Raw genomic sequence first — 13,865 nt, forward strand, 5'->3', positions numbered from 1 at the left:
AGTTCAGGATGTCAGAATGACCACAGTATTTTTCTTCTCCCCATAAAAGGGTAGTAGGAGGGAGCATGAGAGGATGTTCTGGATCACTGGTATTATTCTAGTTATCTTGTCCTCAATGATGATTATACAGGTGTTTTTACTTTGGGATAATTTATCTATTTATACTCATGACTTGTACATTCTTCTATATATATGTTATATTCAATTTTTTTAAATCATACAATGAATCAGGCACCCCCTACAATCCACTGCTGTACAAAAGTTCTATGTAGCTACTAAATTTTCACTAAGGATGTTGAATTTACCAAATAATGGTTTGGTTTCTAAATCAAAACAAAAAACAAAAGTAAAAACATTCCTTATCTCAGATGATCTGTACTAGTCCCAGTGTAGGCCTAAAATATCAGCTGCTTTTCAGCTCCCAATGAAATACACACATGAAAGTGACTTTACAAAAGACTGTAAGACAAATATGCATTAGGTAACCTCTAAGCATCCCAATAAAATATGAATCCATTTTCTTACCCCATCTTTATCCTGATACTCTGTAGTATGTTTGCTGAAAATGTATCTTCCATGTTTCTCAAAATAAACTGTAACTTTTATACAATTTATGTGTTAGAGAGCTTGTTTTTGCCAAATCTTCATTTGGACCTCTGCTAGACTACCAAATTCCCTGAATATTTTTTTGGAATAACAATATGTAAAATCGGATGACTGAAGTGTTGCGAAGGTAGCTAAATTCAGAAATCAAAAATATATAATGCAGGCAATTAACACAACTATTCTATATTCTCTGATAGTATTGAGCAGTAGAGAAAACAGACAGTGGGTTAATAGAAAGTTCAAGGTCACATAGGAATTGGTGGGGATGGAATGGTTTGAGGAGTTTAAGTGGTATCACTAACTACAGGATCTGAACGTAAAAGAGGAGAAAATGAAACCAAGAGACTTCAATGACAAGGAGAATAAAAGGAGTCTAGGACCAAAAATTAAACAGCACATTTATCACAATTAAAGCAGCAAAAGTGGTAGAAAGACAAGATGTTACAGTGAAAAAAGAAGAGTTTCAGAGTTCAAGACATATTTCATCTACTTAATTGTACACCTGAAAATGAATATAGGAATATCTACCACTAGAACTATCAATCTACTGTACGGTGCCTGACCCAAAGTAGAATCTGAGTAAGAGGTAACTGTTTTAAGTTGATGTAGTAAATGCAAATTGCTTTTAATTTTTACCTATAAGACAATTATAAACCCACTTCTACTGAGAAAAAAAAAAACACTCATTCCAAGCCAACTATAAATAAGATAGAGCCCAAATGATATTTTTAGATTATCTAATCAAATGTTCTCTTCTTTTCTTAAGGATAAATTAAAGTTGATTGGACAGATATTACACATGCAAATATAAAACCATATATACTCAAAGTAAAACAAAATTTCACTTTTTTCTGGAACAATTTTAAATCACAAATACCATGGTTTATGTAATTTTTTCTACATCTGAAGAATTTCCACACTGCCCTTGTAACTCAATATTGAGCACAATGAGATTAACCACAAATCTAAAGAAAGCAGTTTACTTATAAAAATAGATTTCCTCTTCTTACTACAGAAACAACCAAAGCAAGAAAACAGTATTATATAAGACAATTGAATTTTTAGTACCCACAGCAAGGGGAAAGATTAAATCATATTAACAGTGAAGTTCAGTCTTGGCACCACATAACTCACTAGGTGCCACATTACACATTATTATACATTCATCCCATCAATTGATTCTTGACTATAAATTTTAACTATTCTTCAATCAGCAAATACATTAACCACAGCTTTGCCAATGATAAAATGATATTTAAAGAAATATTCCTACCTGTCTCAATAGTTTCTCAATGGCCGACATTACCATAAGGCCTCTCCAAACTACTGGTTCATTTTCTTCAACCAGAAAGCCCATAGACATACTGCAACAGTAATACAAAAATACAACTAATTTGTATAAATTATCAATATTATTCTGAAAAGTAACATTTAAAAAAATATATGCTCACCAAGCAATACCGTAATTCAAGAGAGGCCTCATTAGATTGCCTGGAAAAAAAAAAAAAACAAAATCCTCTCTTTTAGAAGAATAAAACATAATAAATAAACATCCTGACGGGTTTTTTAAAATCTTTTCAGAAATATTTATCTATTTTTTTATTAACAAAAATTGCATATGTTTATGGGGTACAATGTAATGTTATGATACATGTATACATTGTAGAATAATAATAAATAGTAAACCATGCTAATTAGCATTCCACATCACCTCACATACTTATCCTTCCTTTGCAGTAAAAACATTTATTCTACTCTTTTAACATTAGTTGAAATATACAAAATATGATTGTTAACAATAGTCACTACGGTGTGTAACAGATCACTGGAACTTATTCTCCCTGTCTAACTGAAACTCTGCACCAGTTGACTAACATCTCCCCTCTGCCCATCCATCCTTCCAGGACCAAAGAATACCAAACTGGAAATACAAATAGGCTGCTCATATTGTACAATATAACTTTCAACAAAATATATCTCAATTTGCAACAGTTTAAACATTATACCAAGCATACTACTAATATTCCCAATAGAGGAAACATTGATAAATACTTGGGACATAATTTTATTAAGAAATAATTCAACAACAATTTTAAAATATGTTTCTAAAAAATAGCCTCAATACCAGGCATGGTGGCTGATGCCTGTAATCCCAGCACTTTGGGAGGCCGAAGTGAGTGGATCATTTGAGGTCAGGAGTTTGAGACCAGCCTGGGCAACAAGATGAAACCCTGTCTCTACTAAAAATACAAAAACTAGCTGGGCATGGTGGCACACGCCTGTAGTCCCAGCTATTTGAAAGGCTAATGCAAAAGAATTGCTTTAACCTGGGAGGCCGAGGTTGCAGTGAGCCCACATTGTGCCACTGTACTCCAGCCAGGGCAACACAGCAAGACTTTGTCTCAAAAAATAAAAAATAAATAGCCTCAACAAATAATAACTCAACCACAATTTAAATTTTTTTCTAAAAAATAGCCTCAATAACTAATTTTGTCCACCAATTTTATTCATAGACAAAAATGCATACATATATAAATTATATGTATGCTAATCTAGTATGTACATACATGTATGTGTATATTTTCATGCACACACACATCTAATCAGTCCTTCCTACAGTGGAGTGTGACTACTTATTTGTTCCTTCAGTTAGCTTAAAAAGTATAAAAATGCACGAAAGTAGAAAAACTCAATTTTGAAATCCGAGATGAAAAATTGCATTAATCTGTGGAGAAAAACAATCTATTGCTTATGGTGAATTTTAAAAAAAAATCCTTTATATAGCCAACAAATGCTTACAATAAAATATAATTTCTTTTATCAAACTATCTATGCAACCACATTCCCACTCACTCTTGTTTTCATATCCTACTTCTTTACCATAACAAACTACAATAGAAGCACTCTTAATTAATATGCTTTGGACAAGTTTTGAGCAAAAAGTTTAGGACAAAATCATAAAACCTAGTATTATCCTGTTTCAGATTTTAGCATATTGTCTTCAGGGTTTTTTCCCTCTGGTTTTTTTGTTTGTTTGTTTGTTTGTTATTTTTTTTTTCGGTTTTTTTCCCTCTGTAAAGAGGCTGAGAATGTATGAAGCATACACATACACTGAGATTATATAAGAAAACTGTATAAAGCATATACACATGGATTATGTAAGAAATCCCCTGCCATATTCCATTAACTGAATCCCTACTCAAAGAAAAACCCATGGTCCTTCATTAAAAGACTACCGAATGAGTGTATGTTTATAGTTTCCTTCTTTAATTTTTGACTAAACTAACTAGTTCATCTCCTCATACCTAATTAGAAAGGAATATTTTTCTTCTATGTAATTTTCTCAATTCTTACCAAAGCATCCAACTATAACCTTTCACTATCATGGTTGGCAATATTTTTTTGCCATTTTCTTCAATTACATATGAATACAAATTAAAGAATCTGAATTATCACATGCTTTTTCACCTTTGATCTGCTAAAATGGTAAGTTACATTAAGAGATTTTTCCTAATTTGGAACAAACTTGCTTTCCTGGATTAAACCCAATTTAATTATAATGTAGTTATCTTATACAATGCTGAATTTGGTCTGCTAATATTTGCTTAACATGATATCAGTATGTGAAAGATATCTGTACTCCTACATTCAGTGCAGCACTATTCACAATAGTCAAGGTATGAAATCAACCTAAGTGTCCAACAATAGATGAATGGATAAAGAAAATGTGGTATGTATACACAACAGAATACTATTCATCCATTAAAGAGAATGAAATCCAACTAATCAGGGAGGTGAAAAAGCTCTACAATGAAAATAACAAAACACTGCTCAAGGAAAACAGAGATGACACAAAGCTCATGGATAGGAAGAATCAATAACATTAAAATGGCTATACTGCAATTTACAGATTCAATGCTATTCCTATCAATCTACCGATGACATTCTTTGCTGAACTAGAAAAAACTATTTTAAAATTCATATGCAATCAAAAAAGATCCAAAATATCCAAGGCGATCCTAAGCAAGAAAACAAAGCTGGAGGAATCATACCACCCAACTTCAAACTGTACTACAGGGCGACAGTAACCAAAACAGCATGGTATTGGTACAAAAACAGGCGCATAGACCAATGGAAAAGAATAAAGAGCCCAGAAATAAGACCACACACCTACAACCATCTGATCTTCAATAAAGCTGACAAAAACAAGCAATGGGGAAAAGATTTTCTCTTCCATATATGGTGCTAGGATAACTGGCCAGTCATAAGCAGAAGATTAAAGCTGGATCCTTTCTTACACTATATACAAAAATCAACTCAAGATGGATGAAAGATTTAAATGTAGAAGCCAAAACTATAAAAATACTTGAAGACAGTCTAGGTATTATCATCCTGGACATAGGAATGGGCAAATATTTCATGACAAAGAAAGCAAATGCAATCGCAACAAAAGCAAAAATTGACAAGTGGAATCTAATCAAACTTAAGAGATTCTACACAGCAAAAGAAACTATCAACAGAGTAAACAGACAACCTATAAGAGAAAATATTTGCAAACTATACATCTGACAAAGGTCTAATACCAACCTCCATAAAGAAGTTAAATTTACAAGAGAAAAACAAATTACCCCCATTAAAAGTGGACAAAGGACATGAACAGACATTTCTCAAAAGAAGACATACATGCAGCCAACACACATAAGAAAAAAAGATCAGTATCACTGATTATTAGAGAAATGCAAATCAAAACCACGAGATACCAGCTCACATCAGTCAGAATGGCTATTATTAAAATGTCAAAAAATAACAGATGTTGGTGAGACTGAAGGGAAAAGGGAATACCTACACACTGCTGATGGCAATGTAAATTAGCTTGACCAGTGTAGAAAGCATACAGTGATTCCTCAAAGAGCTAAACACAGAATTACCATTCAACCCAGCAATCCATTACTGGGTATACACCCAGAGGAATATAAATCATTCTACCATAAAGACACATGCAGACAAATGTTAACTGCAGCACTATTCACAATACCAAAGACATTAAATCAACTTAAATACCCATCAATAACAGATTGGATAATGAAAATGAGGTACATATACACCATGTAATACTAGGCAGCCATAAAAAACAAACAAACAAAACAAAACAAAACAAAACAAAACCAAGATCATGTCTTTTGTGAGAACATGGATGGAGCTGGAGGCCATTATCCTTAGCAAACTAAAGCAGGAACAGAAAACCAAATACCACGTCTTCTCACTTAGAAGTGGGAGCTAAATGATAAGAAGTTATGAACACAAAGAAAGAAACAACAGACACTGGTGTCTACTTGACAGGGGTGGATGGGAGGAGGAAGAGAGCAGAAAATATTACTATTGGTTACTGGGTTTAATATCTGGGTAATGAAATAATATGTACAACAAACCCCTGTGACATGTGTTTAGCTAAGTAAAAAAACTTCATATGTACCTCCAAATGCAAAATAAAAGTTTTTTTTAAAAAAAGGAATGAAATCCTGTTATTTTCAACAACATGAATAAGCCTGGAGGACATTATGTTAAGTGAAATAAGCCAGACACAGAAATTCAAATACTACATCCATTAACAATATTCTGTATCTCAAAATAGCTTATAATATTTTAAATGTTCCCACAACAAGGAAATAATAAATGCTTGAAGTGATTACTCTGCTCATTACCCTGATTTAATTGTGATACAATGTACTATATATACCAACACATCAAATTGGGTCCCATAAATACATAGGATTATGTGTCAATTCAAAATAAACATAAAGCCAGGTGCAGTGGTACATGCCTGCAGTCTCAGCTACCCGGGTGGCTGAGGTGGGAGAGTCAATCAAGCCCAGGATTTGAGTCCAGCCTGACTAACATAGTGAGACCCAGTCTCTAAAAATAAAATAAATAAAAATCATTTTAAAATGTAATAAATAAGGAGTAGGGCAAGATGGAACAGCTCCAGTCTGCAGCTCCCAGCGAGACCAATGCAGAAGGCTAGTGATTTCTGCATTTCTAACTAAAGTACCAGGTTCATCTCACTGGGACTAGGTAGACAGTGAGGGCAGTCCATGGAGAGTGAGCAGAGGCAGGATGGGGCATTGTCTCACCTGGGAAGTGCAAGGGGCAGGGCATCTCCCTCCCCTAGCCAAGAGAAGTCATGAGGGACTATGCTATCTGGCCCAGATACTATGCTTTTCCCATGGTTTCTGCAGCCTGCAGACCGGGGAATTCCCTCATATGCCTATACCATCAGGGTGCTCAGTTTTAAGCACAACACTGGACAGCTGCTTGGGCAGACATGGAGCTAGCTACAGGAGTTTTTTTTGTACCCCAGTGGCACCTGGAAACCTAGTGAGATAGAACTGTTCACTCTCCTACAAAGGAGCTGAAGCCAGGCCCAAGTGGTCTTACTCAGCAGTTCCCACACCCACAGAGCCCGGCGAGGTAAGATGCACTGGCTTGAAATTCTCACTGGCAGCACAGCCGTCTAAAGTCAACCTGGGACTATCAAGCTTGGTGGGGGAGGGGCATCCACCAATACTGAAGCTTGAGTAGGCAGTTTTCCCCCTGCTGTATTGAGGAAGCTGCTGGGAAATTCGGACTGGGCAAAACCCACTGCAGCTTGGCAAAACGGCTGTGGCCAGACCGCCTCTCTAGATTCCTCCTCACTGGGCAAGCCATCTCTGAAAGAAAGGCAGCAGCCCCAATCAGGGGCTTATAGATAAAAATCCCATCTCCCTGGGACAGAGCACCTGGGAGAAGGGGCGCCTGCAGGTACAACTTCAGCAGACTTAATCTTTCCTTGCTACTGGCTCTGAAAAGAGCAGCAGATCTCCTAGCATAGCATTTGAGCTCTGCTAAGGGACAGACTGACTCCTCAAGTGGTTCCCCAATTCCTGAGGACTGGGAGACACCTCCCAGCAGGGGTCGACAGACACCTCACACAGGAGAGCTCCAGCTGGCATTTTTTGCCCCTCTGGGAAAAAGCTTCCAGAGGAAGGAGCAGGCAGCAATCTTTGCTGTTCTGCATCCTCTGCTGGTGATACCCAGGCAAACAGGGTATGGAGTGAACCTCCAGCAAACTCCAGCAGACTTGCAGAAGAGGGGTCTATTAGAAGAAAAACTAACAAACAGAAAGCAATAACATCAACATTAACAAAAAGCACACCCACACAAAAACCCTATCCAAACGTCATCAGCATCAAAGATCAAAGGCAGAAAAATCTACAAAGATGAGGAAGACCAGCGCAAAAAGGCTGAAAATTCCAAAAACCAGAATGGCTCCTCCTGCCAAATGATCACAACTCCTCTCCAGCAAGGGCAAATAAATGGACAGAGAATGAGTTTGATGAACTGACAGATGTAGGCTTCACAAGGTGGGTAATAACAAACTCCGCTAAACTAAAAAAAGCACATTCTAACCCAATGCAAGGAAGCTAACGACCTTGAAAAAAAGTTACAGGAACTGCCAACTAGAATAACCAGTTTAGGGAAGAACAAAAATGAACTGATGGAGCTGAGAAACACAGCAGGAGAGCTTTGTGAAGCATACACAAGTATCAACAGCCAAATCAATTAAGCAGAAGAAAGTATATCAGAGATTGATGATCAGCTTAGTGAATTAAAGTGTGAAGACAAGTTTAGAGAAAAAATGAAAAGGGATGAACAAAGCCTCCGAGAAATATGGGACTATGTAAAAAGACCAAACCCACGACTGACTGGTATACCTGAAAGTGACAGGGAGAATGGAATCAAACTGGAAAACACACTTCGGGATATTATTCAGGAGAATTTCCCCAACCTAGCAAGGCAGGCCAACATTCAAATTCAGGAAATACAAACACCACTAAGATACTCCTCGAGAAGAGCAACCTCAACACACATAATCGCCAGATTCACCAAAGTTGAAAAGAAGAAAAAAAATGTTAAGGGCAGCCAGAGAGAAAGGTCAGGTTACCTACAAAGGGAATCCCATCAGACTAACAGTGGATCTCTCAGCAGAAATTGTACAAGCCAAAAGAGAGTGGGGGCCAATATTCAACATTCTTAAAGGAAAGAATTTTCAACCCAGAATTTCATATCCAGCCAAACTAAGCTTCATAAGCAAAGGAAAAATAAAATCCTTTATAGACAAGCAAATGCTAAGGGATTTTGTCACCACCAGGCCTGCCTTACAAGAGCTCCAGAAAGAAGCACTAAATATGGAAAGGAAAAACTAGTACCAGCTACTGCAAAAACATACCAAAGTATGAAGATCAATAACACTGTGAAGAAACTGCACAACTAATGTGCAAAATAACCAGCTAGCATCATGACGACAAGATAAAATTCACATGTAACAATATTAACCTTAAATGTAAATGGGCTAAATGTCCCAATTAAAAGACACAGGCTGGGAAATGGGATTAAGACTCAAGACCCATCGGTGTGCTGTATTCAGGAGATCCATCTCACGTGCAAAGATACACATAGACTCAAAATAAGGGGATGGAGGAATATTTACCAAGCAAATAGAAAGCAAAAAGAAAAAAGGCAGGGTTGCAATCCTAGTCCCTGATAAAACAGACTTTAAACCAACAAAGATCAAAAGAGACAAAGAAGGGCATTACATAATGGTAAAGGAATCAATGCAACAAGAAGCCAAACTATCCTAAATATATATGAACCCAATACAGCAATACAGGGCCACCCAGATTCATAAAGCTAGTTCTTAGAGGCCTACAAAGAGACTTAGAATCCTAGACAATAAGAGTGGGAGACTTTAACATCCCACTGTCAACGTTGATTAGACAGATCAACAAGACAGAAAATTAACAAGGATATTCAGAACTTGAACTCAGCTTTGGACCAAGTGGAACTAATACACATCTGCAGAACTCTCTACCCAAAACCAACAGAATATACATTCTCCTCAGCACCACACAGCATTTATTCTAAAATCAACCACATAACTGGAAGTAAAACACTCCTCAGCAAATGCAAAAGAAAGGAAATCATAACAAATAGTCTCTCAGACCTCAGTGCAATCAAACTAGAACTTAGGATTAAGAAACACTCAAAATTGCACAACTACATGGAAACTGAATAACCTGCTCCTGAATGACTACAAAGTAACTAACAAAATTAAGGCACAAATAAATAAGTTGTTTGAAACCAATGAGAGGAAAAACACCACGTACCAGAATCTCTGGGACACAGCTAAAGCAGTGTTAAGAGGAAAATTTATAGCATTCAATGCTCACATCGGAAAACAAGATAGATCTAAAATCGACACCCTAACATCACAAAAGAACTAGAGAAGTAAGGGCAAATTCAAAAGCTAGCAGAAGACAAGAAATAACTAAGATCAGAGAAGAACTGAAACAGATACAGGAAACACACCTGAAAAAAAAAAATCAATGAACCCAGGAGGTGGTTTTGATTAACAAAATAGATAGACCACTAGCCAGACTAATAAAGAGGAATAAAACAGACACAATAAAAGATGATAAACGGGATATCACCATTAATCCCACATAAGTACAAACTACCATCAGAGAATACTATAAACACCTCTACGCAAATAAACTAGAAAATCTAGAAAAAAATGGATAAATTCTTGGACACATACACCAAGACTAAACCAGGAAAAAGCTGAATCCCTGAATAGACCAACAACAAGTTCTGAAATTGAGGCAGTAATTAATAGCCTACCAACCAAAAAAAGCCCAGGACCAGATGGATACACAGCCAAATTCTACCAGAGTTACAAAGAGAAGCTGGTACTATTCCTTCTGAAATTATTCCAAACAATAGAAAAAGACAGACTTATCCTTAAGTCATTTAATGAGCCCAGCATCATCTTGATACCAAAACCTGGCAGAGACACAATTAAAAAAGAAAAAAATTTCAGGCTATCCCTGATGAACACTGATGCAAAAATCCTCAATAAAATACTAGCAAATCAAATCCTGCAGCACATCGCAAAGCTTATCCACAATAATCAAGGTGGCTTCATCCCTGGGACACAAGCCTGGCTCAACATACACAAATCAATAAATGTAATCTGTCACATAAACAGTACCAATGACAAAAACCACATGATTATCTCAATAGATACAGAAATGGCCATCAATAAAATTCAACAACTCTTCATGCTAAAAACACTCAACAAACTAGGTATTGATGGACCACATCTCAAAATAATAAGAGCTATTTATGACAAACCCATAGCCGATATCATACTGAATAGGCAAAATCTGGAAGCATTCCCTTTGAAAACTGACACAAGTCAGAATGCCTTTTCTCACCACTCCTACTCAACATAGTACTGGAAGTTCAGGCCAGGGAAATCATGTGAGAGAAAGAAATGAAGTGTAATCAAATAAAAAGAGAGGAAGTCAAGTTGACATGACTGTATATTTAGAAAACCCCATAATCTCAGCCCCAAAACTCCTTAAGATGATAAGCAACTTCAGCAAAGTCTCAGGATACAAAATCAATGTGCAAAAATTACAAGCATTCCTATACACCAATAATAGACAAATAGAGAGCCAAATCATGATTGAGCTCCCATTCAAAATTGCTACAAAGATTATAAAATACATAGGAATACAATTTACAAGGGATGTGAAGGACCTCTTCAAAGAGAACAACAAACCACCACTCATGGAAATAACAGAGGACACAAACAAATGGAAAAATATTCCATGCTCATGGATAGGAAGAATCAGTATCATGAAAATGGCCATACTGCCCAAAGTAATTTATAGAGTCAGGGCTATTTCCATCAAGCTACCATTGACTTTCCTCACAGAATTACAAAAAACTACTTTAAATTTCATATGGAACCATAAAAGAGCCTGTATAGCCAAGACAATCCTAAGCAAAAAGAACAAAGCTGGAGGTATCACATTACCTGACTTCAATCTATACTACAAGGCTCCTTGCAGTAACTACAAGGTTACTACAAGTAACCAAAACAGCATGGTACTGGTACCAAAACAGATATATGGACCAATGGAACAGAACAGAGGCCTCAGAAATAACATCCCGCGTCTACGACTATCTCATCTTTGACAAACCTGACAAAAACAAGCAATGGGGAAAGGATTCCCTATTTAATAAATGGTGCTGGAAAAACTGGCTAGCCATATGTAGAAAACTTAAACTGGACCCCTTCCTTACACCTTATACAAAAATTAACTCAAGACAGATTAAAGACTTAAATGTAAAACCTAAAACCACAAAAACCCTAGAAGAAAACTTAGGCATTACCATTCAGGTCACAGGCAAGGACAAAGACTTCATGACTAAAACACCAAAAGCAATGGCAACAAAAGCCAGAATTGACAAATGAGATCTAATTAAACTAAAGAGCTTCTGCACAGCAAAGGAAACTATCATCAGAATGAACAGGAAACCTACAGAATGGAAGAAAATTTTTGCCATCTATCCATCTGACAAAGGGCTAATATCTAGAATCTACAAGGAACATGAACAAATTTACAAGAAAAAAACAACCTCATCAAAAAGTGGGCAAAAGATATGAACAGACACTTCTTAAAAGAAGACATTTATGCAGCCAACAAACATATGAAAAAAAAGCTCATCATCACTGGTCATGAAAGAAATGCAAATTAAAACTACAATGAGACACCATCTCACGCCACTTCAAATGGTGATCATTAAAAAATAAGGAAGCAACAAATGCTGGAGAAGAAAGAAATAAGAGCGCTTTTACACTGTTGGTGAGAGTATAAATTAGTTCAACCATTGTGGAAAACAGTGTAGTGATTCCGCAAGAATCTAGAACAAGAAACACCATCCCCAAGGGACTATAAATCATTCTACTATAAAGACACATGCACACCTATGTTTACTGCAGCATTATTCACAACAGCAAAAAATTGGAACCAACCCAAGTGCCCATCAATGATAGACTGGATAAAGAAAAAGTGGCACATATACACCATGGAATACTAAAAAAGGATGAGTTCATGTCCTTTGCAGGGACATGGATGCAGCTAGAAACCATCATTCTCAGCAAACTAACACAGAAACAGAAAATCAAACACCGCATGTTCTCACTCATAAGTGGAAGTTGAACAGTGAGAACAAATGGACCCAGGGAGGGGAACATCACACACTGGGGCCTGTCTAGGGGAGGGATAGCATTAGGACAAATACCTAAAAAACCAAGATGACAGGTTCATGGGTGCAGCAAACCACCATCTCACATGTATACATATGTAACAAACCTGCACATTCTACACATGTATCCCAGAACTTAAAGAATAAAATAAAATAAATAATTTAGTAATTTGTAACACATACTTTAATTATTGTAGTTAATGAATGATAAATCATAAATTGAAAACTCAGAAATGTGAACAGATTTATCACCATGTTAAATGTGTTTCTTTAAAATGTAACATGTACTCACTTTGGTAGCACATAAACTGAAATTGGAGTGATACAGAAGATTAGCATGGCCCCTGCAGAAGGACGATATGGAAAACTCAACAAAGAAAAGAAAAAAGCACACAAACTAAAAACGTATAGTATATACATTGAAAAGAAACTTTTAAGCACATTCTTCATTATCTTGTCTTATGTATCAGTAAACAAAATTAATACTGCCTAAAGCATTTTGCTTTAATTAATAAAATTACCAGAAGTGAAATGGTGGCATAGTCTGAAGCCATATTTTTTAATTAATTAAGGAAGACTCTAAACAACAACTCATGATTACAGGTACAAATTAGCTCCTTTGCCTTCAATTTTTATGTTTTAAATATGTGTACGGCAACCCCTCCACATAAACTTAATAGAAAAACTTACAATGTACAAACAAGTGAAAGTTAACAAAGAAATTATGGAATCCACTACCCTCTGAATAATAGCTTTTTGAAGAGACCATTATTAGCTAAACTGATAATGATACAGATCATTATTTCCTACCTCCTCATATTTTCATGAGAGCCCATGCATTGAAGTATAAAAGATTCTTACTGTAAGTCAAACTATTTCAGCTGCCACAATGCTGCATCCTTCTCACTCTCTTACAACGAAGTTCTATTTTTCCAATAGGTGTGAATTTAATTAATCTTTTGTATGTAACCAGTTGGTTTCTAACAAATCTAGGGACTGCTTTTATATTATAAATTAATTGTTAAACTAGAATTAATTCCGCTGTGACCACATCAAACTAAAGAGCTAGGTAAAAAGGAAACAGGCATAAGAATAGGTGCTTT

General features: G+C 36.1%; 1 protein-coding gene and 1 non-coding gene across 5 annotated transcripts in view; one reads left to right on the top strand and one right to left on the bottom strand.

The window, feature by feature from the left end:
• The window catches only part of NUBPL (nucleotide binding protein like), a 338,633-nt gene that overhangs the window by 249,187 nt on the left and 75,581 nt on the right, over window positions 1-13,865 (bottom strand). For all 4 annotated transcript variants that reach the window (XM_037733488.1, XM_037733487.1, XM_037733489.1 and 1 more), the window contains exons 5-6: window positions 2,058-2,097; window positions 1,880-1,970 (exon numbers count right to left, since the gene is read on the bottom strand). In XM_037733488.1, coding sequence (XP_037589416.1) covers window positions 1,880-1,970; window positions 2,058-2,097 — 131 coding nt within the window. The remainder of the gene's footprint in view (window positions 1-1,879; window positions 1,971-2,057; window positions 2,098-13,865) is intronic.
• Window positions 13,047-13,152, top strand: LOC119468925. The gene has a single exon (XR_005197731.1). It is a non-coding gene; the product is annotated as a U6 spliceosomal RNA (small nuclear RNA).

Source organism: Cebus imitator, unplaced genomic scaffold, assembly GCF_001604975.1.
Source record: "Cebus imitator isolate Cc_AM_T3 unplaced genomic scaffold, Cebus_imitator-1.0 Scaffold532, whole genome shotgun sequence".
NCBI lineage: Eukaryota > Metazoa > Chordata > Mammalia > Primates > Cebidae > Cebus > Cebus imitator.